Source organism: Desmodus rotundus, chromosome 7 (genome assembly GCF_022682495.2).
Source record: "Desmodus rotundus isolate HL8 chromosome 7, HLdesRot8A.1, whole genome shotgun sequence".
NCBI classification, from domain to species: Eukaryota; Metazoa; Chordata; class Mammalia; order Chiroptera; family Phyllostomidae; genus Desmodus; species Desmodus rotundus.
Window position 1 is genome coordinate 15,529,184 of NC_071393.1, and position 14,404 is coordinate 15,543,587.

The 14,404-nt window shown below is 46.8% G+C and overlaps 2 protein-coding genes across 14 annotated transcripts in view; one reads left to right on the forward strand and one right to left on the reverse strand.

The window, feature by feature from the left end:
- Positions 1 to 14,404, forward strand: part of LOC112310356 (uncharacterized) — a 42,606-nt gene that overhangs the window by 20,284 nt on the left and 7,918 nt on the right. Inside the window, exons 5-7 of one of the 7 annotated variants that reach the window (XR_011651414.1) lie at positions 2,986 to 3,149; positions 9,646 to 9,715; positions 9,916 to 12,679. The exons of 2 other annotated variants lie outside the window; for them this stretch is intronic. Coding sequence is in view for 1 of the 5 variants with exons in the window: in XM_053928770.2 (XP_053784745.1) it covers positions 9,646 to 9,659 (14 nt within the window). In the remaining 4 variants the exon portion in view is untranslated. Of the gene's footprint in view, positions 1 to 2,985; positions 3,150 to 9,645; positions 12,680 to 14,404 lie in introns of those variants that run through there. 4 more of the 7 variants (XR_008427377.2, XR_008427378.2, XR_011651415.1 and 1 more) reach the window with 4 other exon arrangements.
- MTMR3 (myotubularin related protein 3) overlaps positions 8,027 to 14,404 on the reverse strand; it is a 115,964-nt gene continuing 109,586 nt past the window's right edge. For 4 of the 7 annotated variants that reach the window (XM_045200947.2, XM_045200944.2, XM_045200945.3 and 1 more), the window contains exons 18-21: positions 13,426 to 13,536; positions 12,872 to 12,960; positions 12,046 to 12,072; positions 8,027 to 10,200 (exon numbers count right to left, since the gene is read on the reverse strand). In XM_045200947.2, coding sequence (XP_045056882.2) covers positions 10,029 to 10,200; positions 12,046 to 12,072; positions 12,872 to 12,960; positions 13,426 to 13,536 — 399 coding nt within the window. In that variant the 3' untranslated portion in view covers positions 8,027 to 10,028. The remainder of the gene's footprint in view (positions 10,201 to 12,045; positions 12,073 to 12,871; positions 12,961 to 13,425; positions 13,537 to 14,404) is intronic. The other 3 variants (XM_045200949.2, XM_045200948.2, XM_024566574.3) reach the window with 3 other exon arrangements.

The window sequence follows — 14,404 nt, forward strand, 5'->3', positions numbered from 1 at the left end:
GGTAGTGCAGTAGTTGGGTGTGTGGCCACTGGAGGCCCATGGCCCAGACTCAAACAATATGGCTCTGCTTATTTGCTGCATGACCTCAGGCAAGGGGCATTAACAGCAATGCTGGCTCAGTCACCATATTTTCAAAGGAGGATATAATATTGACCTCACCAGGTTGATAAGAAAATTAAATGTATTAATTCATAGAAAGTACTTAAATAGTATTTGGCCCCTAATATATCTTAACTCTTATTATCTTGTTCATTTCTCTGATCCAAAACCTCAAATAGCTATAGAGTTGAGACCAGTGTTTGGTCTGCTGCAGACGTTTTTTGTTTGACTTTTAACAAATATTTCCTGCCTTCCCTCATTCACTAACCCATGCCAGCTCAGTTCCCCAGACCTGCCCTCCAGCTTTGCCTCATGCTGCCCAGTGTCACCAGTGGAAGCCACGTCTCTCCCTCGAGGGTAGTCCGTCTGGTTAAGTCATGTCAGTGGGTATTCTTTCTCCTCTGAGCTGTATCTAACTAGTCAGAGTCCATGCTGCCGTAGATTGTGAAGGAAAGCTGAAGTCATCAGAAATGAAAAGTATTCTCCACACAACTGTTCATTATAAAATTACCTTCCACTTAAGACACTCTCCCAGTGTAACCACTTCCATCCATTGTCGCCCTTCTCTCTGCTTACTGTGATATACTGTAAACTTCTGACATTGAAAAAACAAAATAGGTGCCAAAGTACAATTTAAGTTTTGCAAAACATGTAGAATTTCATAGTCATGAAAGTATTGTTGGAAAAACTGATGCTTAAATGAGTGGTCATTGGCAAATAGGATCTGAGTGAGAGCTCCATTAACAAATGAAGAGCAGAGCTGCATATAATCTAGTTAAGTGCCTTATAGGAGATGATTTGAATATCAAAGGGCTAAAGGAGTAAGAGAGGCCCACAGGAAAAGCGAGAAAGCCTTTGAATAACTTGCAGAAATGACCCTGATGGATTGCACTGTGGAAATCAAACATGAAATGATATCCTATTGTGCAATTATGTAATTGTGGAAATATATGTAAATATTTTGTTTTAAAATAGCCTATAGTTGCTGTTAACAGATACTTGTTTTGTTTTAGTAAGTTTCATTTTGCAAGATAGTAGTTCCAAGCAAACCTTTTTCATTATCTACCATATGAAACTAGGGTCTCCATTTTAAGTGGGCTGACTCTAAGAGGCTTTTGCAGATCTTTTGCAGGCTGAGAGTTGCTTCAACACGATACATTCAGTGTCTACTGCCAATTGATCTGAAATGCAGATCTGTCCCTGTGCTAGATGTGGAAACCTTGTAATTGAGTGAGGGAGCTTCTCCTAAGAAACTTGGTAAATTTTAGTGGGTAGCTAATTCCCACTTGCAATGTGGACTGCTTTGTTCATAATTTAATACAGTTCTGGATTTGGGAAATAAATAATCCTGTGTAAATCTAATGTAATAGCACCAGTACTTTAAAATGAAGGGCTCCTTTGGAATTGCTCATCTTTTTGGATGAGTCTCTCTTTAATTGGCCCAGTCTTTCCTAACAGTTGGCACACTCTTGAAGTCAAACAGTGCCAGAGACAGATAAATGCTATGGCCCTCAGTTTGTTATGTGAATTCAATCACTCAGCATATCCAGATCCATTAGAAGCAAAGACCCCATGGTGGAGGCCTCAGTTAGGGTCCCCAGCAATGAGGAGTGACTGGGTGACCTCAGATACCCAGGGTCTTGTCCTCAGTCCATATCTGGGGTTTTAGGCAATGACAGTGATCTCCAAAAGTCAGGAGTACTTTGGAGGGCAGGGCTACACAGAGCACATGAATGGCAAGGGTGACCCAGGGTGGATGGTCAGTAGAGGCAGAAGCCCGTGCTACCATCCTTCTGCCCTCCCCAGAGGCAGCACACAGAAACTGTCTGCAGTGGCTTGAGGTGGTCTGGTTCATTCCTGCGTGGTATGGTTCAGAACTTCCTATGACTGAGCTTCAGAAACAGACTGGATGATGGAGATTTTCCCAGTTCTAGGGAAAGTAGGTGAGGGTTTGGGGAGGAACTCAACTACAATCTGGAAAAAGGAGGCTAACTTCCTACTTGGGCATGGGGGAGAAGAGGGCAAACTGGCACCAATGTTCACCCCTATTCCAAGAACTACTTGGGGAAAAACCATGACACCCTAGTGCTTCATATCCTGGACACAGAGGACCAAAAGGAGGGCTGAAGTCTCCCCTTTCAACTGACAGGACTGAGCTAGTGTTCTCAGGTCCATGAGAAATAGTCCCCAAGTTCATGCCTCAGAGCTGCGTGGAGGTGGTGTGTACTTGAGGCATGGCCTCAGAGACTGGCTCAGGTGGGAACACCTGATCCTTTCAGTTTCCCAAGCCTGTGAAGGCCTTTGTTGCATCCCTGGCAGAGTGTGGGTTTTAAATAGCCTCCATTTTAAATACCTTGATGCACAAGTCTCTGAGGAGGCATGTGTGTAAGGAGGGCAGAGAATTGAACCTCAAGAACACCTACAGTTCTTAGGGAGCAGGGGAAGACTGTCAGCAGAGCCCCTGTAGGCCAGTGGCAGAGGCAGAACCAGCAGGTTTATTATCAAGGTTGCCAGTGTTCAGAGTGCTTGAGAAGGAATGCTTTGGGGCAGGAGCTGGAGTGTATGGACAGTGCATGGAATACCTGAGAAGGGGTTGGAAGGGGAGAGAGCACTAGTCTGAGACAATAGCTGGCTGATTGTCAAGCCAGATGAAAGAAGAGAATCATACTACCTTGAGGAGTCAGGGGACACAATGTCCAGTCCCAACAGCTAATGGGACTTCAAAAATGGGAGCCAACCAGAGCAGTGTGACAGCTGGTTCCTGAGCCTCCCAGGTGAATTTAAAGAGCCCCCAGTCTAAGAATTGATCTTCTAGTTGACAAAATATAGTGGGAATACCCCTTACTACTAACTCAGATCTGTTTTAACACCTTAAAATGTGTTCAGCCACTTCAGGCTCTTGCGGCATTGGACACGGTAGGACCATCTAAGTGCAAGGTCTGCACATCCTTTCCTAACCTTGGGCTCTGAGATCCTCATAGGAGCGCTCTTGCAACACGGCACACAACCTGGGCCCAGGCCTCTGCCTCAGACATCTGTGCGGCATGGAGGTAAGGCCCAGCTGGCCCTGCCTGCCCCTTTCCTCAGCCTGGACAGCTAGTCTACATCATACGATTTGGTCTTTAGTCAGGAACCTGAAACTCATCAGTTGTTCAGCCAAGTGAGACCACGTAAGTCTCCACAGGACTCCGGAGAATTCTCAGATGCTGCCTCAATCCCCACAAGCAGTTTCTCTCTCAGCCCTTTCCCATTGCTTTTATACAGTCTTAAACCACAGTGTACCTGCAGACCTGCATTTGCTTCATTTTTAAGAAGTCTTTAATAAAATACATATATGAAGCTTAAAGTTGTTGACTAGTGATACATTTTTAATTTATTATAAAACTCAGATCAGAATGCTTCAAAGTCAAAACTTTACCTTTGTAAGGTGGAAGAAGCCAGGAGGGGCCAGTTGTCTCTTAGTTCTAACATGTGGTGGGATGGAAGCACCGTCTGGCTGACAGGTCAGAAGTCTGCCAGCAGCCAGCTGGACAGAAATGCCACCTCCTCTCACGGACAGTGGGGAAGGGAGCATGTGCTAAGCACCCATCTTCACCACCTCTCCCTTGCCACGTGCTGAACTCTATCCAGATGAGGAAACACTCTGTCCCTCTCCTGCCCACAGGCCACTCAGCTGGTGCTGCAGGGCTGGGATTCCAACCCAGGTCTGTGGGCTCAGAATCCAGGTCCTTCCCACCAAACTAGTGGTTTTGAAACTAGCTTTTGTAGCAGTACTTCAGGGGCTCTGCAAACACTTGCTTCCAATGTTATTTTAAATACTAAAAAAAAAAAATCTTCTTAGAATGTATATTCAGGTGCAGAACATGTATTCACTTAGGCTCCCTGAGACCTCACAGTAAGGCCTCTGTTGCTGTGCTTATGTGGGCTTCTCAGAGTCGCTGATCTAGAGGGCTTTAGCTCAGTGCTCTTCACCAAGCCCAGCTGCAACTCCATGCTAGTGGCTCTCACCATAAAATAATTGCAGTTATTGTAACCTTTGGATGATTCTTACCTGATATACAGAGGATAAGGACTGAAAGCAGGTGCTGGATATTCTTCTATTAATCCATTTTTTCAAGCACCCACTTCAGTCTTGTCAATAATAACCAGAGATTGCAGGCAAGGTATGACTATTACCACTTGCAACCACTTCTCTATGTAAAATTAGGATTTTTTTCTCCACATCAAATGCAGAAATAAAATGGATGGTAAGATAGCTCACAGCTAACCCATTTGCACTAGTCAAAAATGCTCCCCTCCAATCCCACTGATTTATGACGTAACAAGAAAATTCATGCTAATAACATACTTGTTTTCATGTATTTGAAAGGTCAAAAGGAAAAACAAAAACAGTGGATTATAACATCAGAATCTTTGACTTTGGTTAGGAGGGAGAGGAAGGTTCATGGTGTTAAGCCTGTTGATAGAAACTACTAAGCCCTTTCCCAGGATTTCTGGCTTGGCTAACTCAAGGAGAACTAGGTTAAAATAGCTATTTAATTAAGATGTCCTCTAGAAGCCCAAGGACACTGAGGGGAAGGAGTAAGGAGAGAATTTTTTAATTCAAATTTTGCTATTAATTCATTGGTAACCCTGGATGAGTCTTTGCCACACCCTAATCCTGTTTTCTCAACAAAAACCAGGAGGTTTGATTAAAGTAATGGTTTTTCAGACTTACTTTGAGCACCAAAACCTTTCTTCAAATCAGATCTTACCTGGAAGCCTAGTTCTGAATGGGCCTGGGGCCCCTCCCCATGAAAGCCTGACAACAGCATGAAAACCTCGAACTAGATAATCTAAGGTCCCTTTCACCCGAGTCCATACCCCCACCTCTGAAACACAAATGCTGACACCTGCCGCCCCTACCTGGCCAGGCCCTCCCTATCTCCTCGACAGACTAAGGGGCTGAGCTTTATCCCTCATACCTAACACACTAGTCACAGCACTGACTAGAGATCCTGAATCCAGGGGCTGAACAACTGTCTGTGGTGAAACTGACACATTTATTCAGTTTAAATGGTCACTGAGGCTACAGCAGAATCAATGCTGTTACAATAGACAAGCACTGCTGTCAGCAGCAACACACAGTATATTTTGTAAATGGCATCTGAGCCTCACTGCTTGTGCTTGTTTGTTTTTTAAACCGTACAACCCATCAGGAAACAGTTAAAGGCCAATTTTGAATGCCAATAAAAAACAAATGTCACTGAAAATACAACTGAAATGCAACTGCTACGAGCAGTGTAAGAAAAGTTAACTAAGAACTCAGCCATGAATGAAAAGACTAAGTGGTAAGTAAAGTACAATAGCAGCACTTAAACTTTGTTAATTCCCTTTTCAGAGGATACCCTTTCCCCTTCCCATGCCCCTCATGCCTTTGCCCTAGCCTAGAAGCAGCCTGTTCACCCGGGGTTGGCAGTTAGTATCTGCACAGAACGTGCAGCTGATGACCTCTGCACACGTGAGAGGAACAAAATGTCAGTGTGCTTGTGTGTGCAGGACAGCATGATTCGTGTTCAACAGAGGCTTGGGAGGGTCACCTCCTACTTCTGCTAGGAGTTTCCACACACTGGTCGTGCCCTCCAGAAATCTTGTCAGTAACCTCAACTTAGAACAAATGTTCTTAGAAAATGTAACTAAGCAGCTGGGACTCCTGCTGTTATCCAAATTTCAAATGGAGTCAGTCATTTGGCCTCATAGCCCAGGGTCCATTTTAACCCTGCTATCAGCCCTATCGTCAACTAATGGAATCAGGTGGTGCAGCTAGGGACCGTTCACTTGAACCAGCTAAATGAAATTCTGCAAAAGCCCCTTTAAATCAGCTCTCATTCTTAAAAGATCAACAGAGGTCATCAGCTAGGGTATGCCCTCAATTCCCATTTGATATATATTTTTAAAGATTTTATGTATTTAGTCCTGGCTGGTGTAGCTCAGTGGATTGAGTATAGGCCTGTGAACCAAAGCATTATCGCTGGTTCAATTCCCAGTTGCAGGCCATGTCCCCAGTAGGGGATGCCCTAGAGGCAACCATACATTGATGTTTCACCCTCCCTCCCCACTCCTCCCCTCTCTCTAAAAATAAAATTTTTAAAAAAGCAAAAAAGATTTTAAGTATTTACTTTTAGAGGGGGAGGGAGGAAGACATCAATGTGTGAGAAATACATTGATTGGCTGCCTCTCACACACCTGCAATCCAGGCATGTGCCCCTGACTGGGAATTGAACCGGTGACCTTTCAGTTCACAGGCCAGTGTTCAATCCACTGAGCCACACCAGCCAGGGCAATTTCGGTATTTTTTAATAGCTAGGAATTGTTTAACAGATCCTCTGGCACCACTTTGTTCATTCTTCTTTAAATCTGTCACAGTACCTTCTTAATTCTTGGAATATTCTTTGCTAACATAGAAATGAACAGGAAGCTTATTAGCAAAATTATTGAAGAAAAAATTTTCTGTACATCCTCACTAGGAAAACCCAGTAGATTAAAAGAGCCCTATCATTTTCTGTACTGGGATTAAGGAGGTTCAAGTATAGAGAGAAGGGAAATATTGAGACAGTGCAAGGGCAGGAAAGGTTAGCAGTTTAGTCACTGGCACTACCCCATTGCTTCAGACCAAATACCTCCACAAGACAGCCTGGAGAAAGCTGGCCTTGCCCTTGGAGAACCGCATTTCTCCATGTACAGCCAGGCATCTTCACAGGGTGACTCCTTGCCTTCAATTCGCACTGTGCAGGTCTCTGCAGCTCTCCATCTGTGGGCATCAAGAGCCGTGCTAGGTTCTGCTAGTGTTTTAACTCACTGAGAGCTGAACCATTAGACCTCAGAAACAAGAGGAGCTGTGTGTAGACACACGTTGGTTAGGACACATAGGTTTTTCACAAACTTGTCTGAACACAGACTAGGCTCCTACTGGACTGAAGGCAGCTGAGATAGCACCTTCTCCTCCCAGACAACAGGCCAATTCTCAAATGTGGGCTGGAAGGCCCTTGCAGCTTTCACACTAGAACCAGCTGAGCTGTTTTTAACTGCTTGTGTACTCTAGGCAGAGTCCATCCATCCAGGAAGTGACTCTGGAAGGCCTGCCCCAAAGACTTAAGGCTCTGAGCAGGTCACTCTTCAAAGCCCAGCCAACTCACCACAGAGGTTACTGGGCTGGGGACCCCAGAGCCTAGCCCCACTCAACACCAACCTTCTCTACAGAGGAACTACACAGCGTACCTCCCCTGAGGGATGCCCAACAGTGATGCAGGGTAAAGAAAATTCACCTCTGTGAAGAGCAAGAACTAGCCACGACATGATTAGAAGCTATGGCTTTGCTTGGCTGGTTGCAGATCTAAGAACAGAGAGATCTTCCCTCTGTGGAAGGAGTAAAGAAACCCCTAGTGAGGCACATAATCCAATCACATGCAATTCAGTTTCTGCCTCAAGGTCTCTGCCCACTCACTCTCTCATCCAAGAGCAGGCAGGAGCACTTTCTAGCCACCCTCCCCCAACAACTTTCATTTCACCGCATGCAGAACTCTGTGCTTAAACACTGCTAGAGGTGCAGCTAATGTTCCCTAGGTAGGTGGGGTCAAGGGGCCCGAGCACTGGCTGCCCTGAAATCAGAGCAGCAGCAAAAAACCCCAGTTGATTGTTAAGATGCCTGGCTGCTTTTAGCCTTTTTAGCTCTGGAGATGCTAGGGGCAAAACCACCAAGGAGACGTGTTTTAGTGCTTGGGCATCATAGGACGGTTCCTTGCCAAGGTCCAGAGTTGAAAAGAAGTCTAGTTTTCCTTTGCCCAAGTCCAGTTTCCTGGCAGCACCTCAAACTGCTTCGGTGTGACAGGGAAAACAGATCAAGAGGGGATAAACCACAGGGAAAGAATTAGCACGTGTTAGCAAATGCTACCATGCGGAACACTAAACTTTATTCATTTTATTTATATATTTAACAGTTCTAAAGTATTTACTTCTTGCTTTGACAAAAAATGAAAAATATAGGAGTGCTGACTGACTCCTCTTTAGGAAAAAAGGGTTATATGTACAGCTACGGAGAGTTACGGTTCCTCCTTTACAAACAAAGGAAAATATTAATAAAAAAGTGCTTCATCGATCAAAAAAGGGCTAAGAGCTGCAAGCATTTATTCACACTGTACATCAGACCCAAGAAACCCGTATCATAACCTCTTGGCACCTGTCACTAAGAACTGCACAATCTTCGATTAGACTGACTTCTCCCTACCTGCACGGGCGGACCACACACAGTTCGGAGAAGGACTACACCCTGTTTCACTTAAGGTCAAACTCTGAGCAACCTGCTGCCACTGGGAAGTCGGAGACGTGCTCAGATGCTCTTGGCTTTGCCTGGACTGGCTACTCCAGGGAAGGCTTCTGGGCCACGTCTTAATCACACCCAGGCACACACAGGAGCCACCTTCCTGAGACAGAACTTACCCTTGGCCAGGGAATTGCTTCCAGAGTTAGAAGAGTTACCTGGTCTTACCCCCACCACTCACCACCATAAGCCCTGTTACCAGTTAGCAGCTTTTAGCAGAGCCAAGCATGGCCCTTCCCCCAAGAGGGAGGGCAGGCACAAAACATGGATGCCAAGATTACAAAGCACAAACTTAAACTCTCCACCCCTTCCCCATACCCACCTCCACCACAAATATTCTTGATTTAAGGCTCTTTTTGGACCACATCAAAGCTTCTGAGGGAAGGGGTCCTGAATTGCCTACAGGCTGTGTCACTTCTCTAAGGACTGCAGAGTCACCATGTGGGCCCTCACTGCTGGCCAGCAGCACAGGAGCAGGGCAGGAGGACGGCTGCTCCAAGAAGGGGAGGAGGAGGAAGGCTGATTGTATGGGACATGCCCCTTTTCCAGAGGCTTGCACTCTAAAAGGCTGATTCTACCCCTTAAGGGGGAGGTCCATGATTGGTTTGGTATGGGAATGGGGAATTTTTGGAACCCTGAGTCTGGATTTCCCTGTGCTAGCTGAGGAAGAGAGATTGTTTGGGGGAACAGGCTCCAGAAGGGGCTTCCAGGTGCCTGGGCTCAGGGCAGGCTTTGGCCTTGGCCACAACAACAGGACACTGCACACTGGTCAGTCCGCACTTTCATGTCCGAAAGTGGGAAGCACTACACGGCCTGGCTGGGGGAGGCAGACCCATGACAATAAAGGGAGCCCTAGACAGTCTGGGTCGAATTAAAAACGGAATCCCATGGGGGAGAACATGCTGGCCATTCACCTCCAGCCCGTCCCTCTCACTTGCCTCAGAAGAACATACACCTTTCCTCCCCTAAGGGGAGCCCTTTTACTATAATCCACTTACTATTTGCTCCTTCCTCCACATGCCAACCCTGTCTGTGAGGTGGGAGGGAGGGCACCCAGGGTAGTGTTCTTAGGGAAGATGCTTCCAGCCTCCTCAGCAGCAAAGGTTTTTCCAACCAGCTCTGACGTGGCGGTGGCACAAGGAATGGTCACAAATGTTAGCACTGGCTTTCTTCCCCGTTCACTATCTCAGGTCTCCACTCCTGACCAGCCTCCTCCCATCCTGAGGAACCACGCCAACCCTCAGCATCTCCTGACAACAGGCAGCTCTACAGTTATGGGGCGGGGGGGCGGGGGCTGGCAACCTCTGGTATTCCATTTAAAAAAATTTTTTAAAGACAACCAGCGGACTTTTTTCTTTTTGGGAAGCAGAGGGAGGATGGAAAAGGGAGAGAAAAAAACAGGAAAGAAAAATCAATCTACAATCCAGTGGTACATCCCAAATTTCTGTCACTCCGCACAGGTGGTTCCATGCTCCCATTCCAAAGTGCACGGGCCTCGGTCTGCCCAGGCTGTGTGGGTGGGCCTGTCAGAGGAACAGCAGCTTGGCCTCTGCCTGCCCCAGGTCACTGAGCTTCAGTTTGAAGTGGCAGCAATGGGCTTATCCAGTTCAAGGTCAATGCTGGAGCTCGTGGGATGTAGACTGCTATAGCAAGACTTGCACACTCGACTGGGTTCAAAGAGCTGCTGGCTGGGAACTGGAACCTTCTGGTTACAACAACTGGAGCAGAATACGTTCCCACAATTCCTTGATATAAGGAGAAGAAACAAACAATGTTAGTTTAAGTAGGAAGTATAAGTGGGGAAACCAACTTCGGAAGACAGAATTTTGTTGTTCGTAATTCAAATGTGTTGTAGACTCCTCTAAGAGCGAACACTTTCACTTGTCTAGCCAAGAAAAAGCCAGGCAGGGAGGGAATCCCTACCTAGCCGTCATAGCCACTTCCACTTGGCTGCCTCATTACCATGGGTCAAGGTTACCAGGTGTACAGGAGGATGATGCTCAAGACAGATCTGTGAGAACAAATGAGCCCAGGGCAGAAGGAGCTGCTAGCTCTATGAGTAAGTCCTGGCCCAGGAGAACCCAGTAGCCACACCACCTGGGCAACGGCATCTATGTAGCCTGTGATCTGAGAGAGGCCAGAGGCCAGTGGAACTCCCACAAGCCCAGCAGATGAGAGAAAAATACCCAGCCCAGCTGGGGAGTGAGGAGCCTTGCCCAAAGGACCACTTCTCCAGAGGCTCAGAGGCAGCGACAGCAACATGGAGAACGGGCTGCTGCCATTTAGGACCGCTCTGCTTCCCGCATGCAAAGCCAGGAGACAAGCAACCAGTGACAGACACATGCTCAGGGTGAAAGTACAAGAACATGGATGAACACACGTGCACACACACCCCCTTATTAGATAGATATCAGTCAATTGTGGCTCACTCCCCTGCCCCCATGCATCTCCAGGGACCATCAAAGCGCTACCTGAAGGCCTGACTGTATGCAGGCCCCAGGCCTCCCTCTCCTCCTCCACTTGAAAACCCAACTTTGATGTGTCTGTACAGCACATACCTGCACACCCAAACAGATACTCTTCACAGCTAACAGGAAAGTGAGTTTTTGTTCATCTAATGAACCCACTTTTGCTGGGCCTAAAGGACAAATCAATCCCAATGAGCCCAAGAACAGGAGACTCCAAGGAGCCTAACGCAGCCTGCCAAAGATTTGGGGAAAGCAGGAAAGGGAAATTCTCCTTCTTAGCCAAAACCAGTCACTATCTTTTCATTTAAATTCCTCAGAATGCAAACCCACTACTGGATTAAGGACCACTTAGGCCTGGAGGAGAGAATGCTGAACACCCTTTCAGGACAAAATAATACAACAAAAGGAAAAGCCTAGACACAGGGCAATGGAAAGACAGAACTAAAACACACAAAATTTTTGTCTCCTAGAACACAGTAGTACTTCATAACTGTTTCTGAAAAGCATAAGTCAGCAAGAACTGCTGGTTACACAGAAAAATTACCTAAACCTATTTCTGTTTACATTTATTTTAACATACCTGCTAGAGTTCAGCTCAAATGCCTGACATGAACATGAAGCTTTTCAATCAGACTTCTCTGACAGTCCTGACAGACCCTAAGTGGAATCTTCCCTTAAAATTAAAGTCGTCTATGTTAAAACAGTTCTCTGGAAAGAAAACCTCTGTTTAATTCTGGTTTCTTTAAAACAAAACAAAACAACAACAAAAACAGTGATGCTGTTTGAGAAGTTATTAGCATCACTCTGACCCAAAGGAAATAGCTCTAAAAATTCAATGAGCTACTCTGCAAGACCAGCTCCTGCTGAAGTACTGCTTCTCATCACAAGCAAGATAGCTCAGCTGACTCGTGCAGTCAGGAAGGAAGTACAGGGCTGCAGCCTGTCTCAGCCTCAATGGTCTCCTCAGCTGGCTGCTTTGGTTCTCTCCCAAGCCCACCTTCCTGCCTGTGCTCCCATCCCCAGGTTACATCCCAATGAGTGCAGAGAGGGGGAAATGGCAGTGTTAGTGTGAAGTTATTGTAGATGTGCAGACATTACAGACAGGTTGTTGCAAATGCTCACCACGTTTGATCAACACGGTCAGTGTCCCTGCAAGGAGGGGAGAAAGAGCTCAGAGGAAAAGCCAACCAAAGACATTTGAGCTTGGGGGGCAGGGTGGGGAGATATATAGAGTTCTAGAAGTATCATTACTAGACAAAGAGGTGGTCCCATTTTCAATCTGGGTTCACTCAGGTGTTTAAGTTATGCCATGATTCATACAAACTTCCTGTACCAAGAACACTGAACATCCTCCATTCACCACCCCAGCTGGGGGCAAAACATCCCTAGCAACTCACTACCCAACCAAGAAGGAAGGAAGGAAGGAAGGAAGGAAAAAGTCAGGAGTGTTAAGGATTGAAGACTATGTCCTCAGCTGTCCCGCTACTACCCCCAGCTATTTCTGCTCACCACTGACACAAGGACAACAAGTATGGGGTCAGGGAACAGAGTAAGGAGTAGGAAAATGAAGTACCCTGCCACAGCAGGAAAACTACTTTTGCTCATAGCAGCCATGTTGAATGGGAAGCAATTTTATTTTAAAAATAAGAAATGGTGGTTTTGGGAGGTACCTGTTGTTCCACCAAACCGAGAAGCAAAATAAAACAAGGGACATAATTTGCACATTTCAAAATTTAGTCATAATCACTGTGAATAGGAAGAAAGACACCAAACACAGTTCTGCAAACACCAACTTCAGAGGCGCAAAGCATGTAGTTGGGGGGGGTCCTATGGATGCTGGGGCCTGCCTTAGACAGAACACTGCCAGCCAGATGACTACATCTCTCCAATCTATAGGCTCCGCGGCCCCCCACACCCTGGCCCACCCCACCATACCCCCCAGTTGCACCTGCAGTGGTGCTTCCTGCTGGCGAGCCAGAAGGCGCTGTCACACGCATAGCAGTGGGCAGCCAGGTGGTCAGGGAGCCAACGGGTCATCTGTAAAACAGATGGGGCCAGGTCAGTGACAGGATATGGGCCATCCAGCTGGAGCCAGCAGAGCCACGCTGATGGCAGCAAGAGTCACAAGGACTCTGGCTCTGGTGGCACCAGACCAGCAGGTCTGATGTCAGCAGTACAAGAAAGGCGTCCACATCGTTTTCCTGGAGGGGACTCCAAACTCCCCTGAGATAAAATGGTAGGCAGCAGCAACTTGGGTCACTATGACAGCTGGCAAAGCTCCAGTTCATACAGGCAATGAGGACAGAGGGCCAGCTTGCTGAGTCTCCCTGGCTCAGAAATTCTAGGTTCAATGGGGATTCACAGGTGCTGAGATTGACAGAGGCTCAAGGCTAAGTGTGCTATGAGGTCATTCCTTGGCCAGGGGCATGGGGTAGGGATGGGGATGGAGAAGAACTGCGAAAGTTGCATGGATGGCACTCAGAACAGGGGCTGAGCCTGTACCTCCGTGTCCTGTTTATCCACCTGCTCCCAGCTGGCTTCAGAGAAAATCTCTGTGCTGCAGCGAGACAAAGAGTTCTGATCCAGATTGCTTTCCGAGTCGGGGATTGAAGTCTGTTGGCAAACAAACACAGCTGAAGAGAATGAACCTGGTGTCCCAGAAGAAGAAAGGGCTTGGAAAAGAAGGAAGCACTGGGGACTTTGGGTGGGCCTGGGTGCTAGGGCTGCCGAATCTGTAGGTACATCAGCCATCAAGAATTGGGTTGAGCAGGTGCAGAGACAGGGTTGAGCTCAGCTGGAAGAGAGATACACAGGTCCAAGGCTGTGTGCAGTGACTGTGGAGGGCAAAGACAGGCCTTGGGTTCCAGGAAGTGAGTGGCAACTCAGTATCACAAGCTGCTCCAGTGGGCCTGTCAATCCAACCCTGCCACTTACAACTGTGTGTTGAGACTGAGTACTTTGGGCATGTCCTTCTTTCTCTGAAGGACTCTTTGGAAAAATGAGAAATCATCATTAATGTGAAGGAAAATCCAAGAGGTCAGTTTAATTGAAAGTCATGTGGTCGATGAACCCGCCTTTAATGTACGCTGACTGCCTCAATGCCAGGCTCACACTGTACTTCAACACCGAGTACTTGAATACGAAAGCACCCAGTGAGAAGAGAGCCTCCTTGAGAACCTCCCCTCAGGTACCCCGACTTCCATTTAGCAGGCCCCATCAGTGCTAGCTTGACAGTGCTAAAATCACTTCTCCCCACTTCCACTGCCATCACCTGCCACAGAGTAGATGTAAGTATCTGTTAAAAAAAAGAAGTAAACCTTCACAGGTACAGCCCATGTTTGGGGGCACTAATAGTTTATAGCTACTGGGGTAGGACAGGCACTATAATTTAGCAAAAATATTTGACATTGCTTTACAAATATCATTCTGCCCAGGAGTTCATGCCCTTCTTAATATATGATCCTCTCTCCAAAGAGATCTG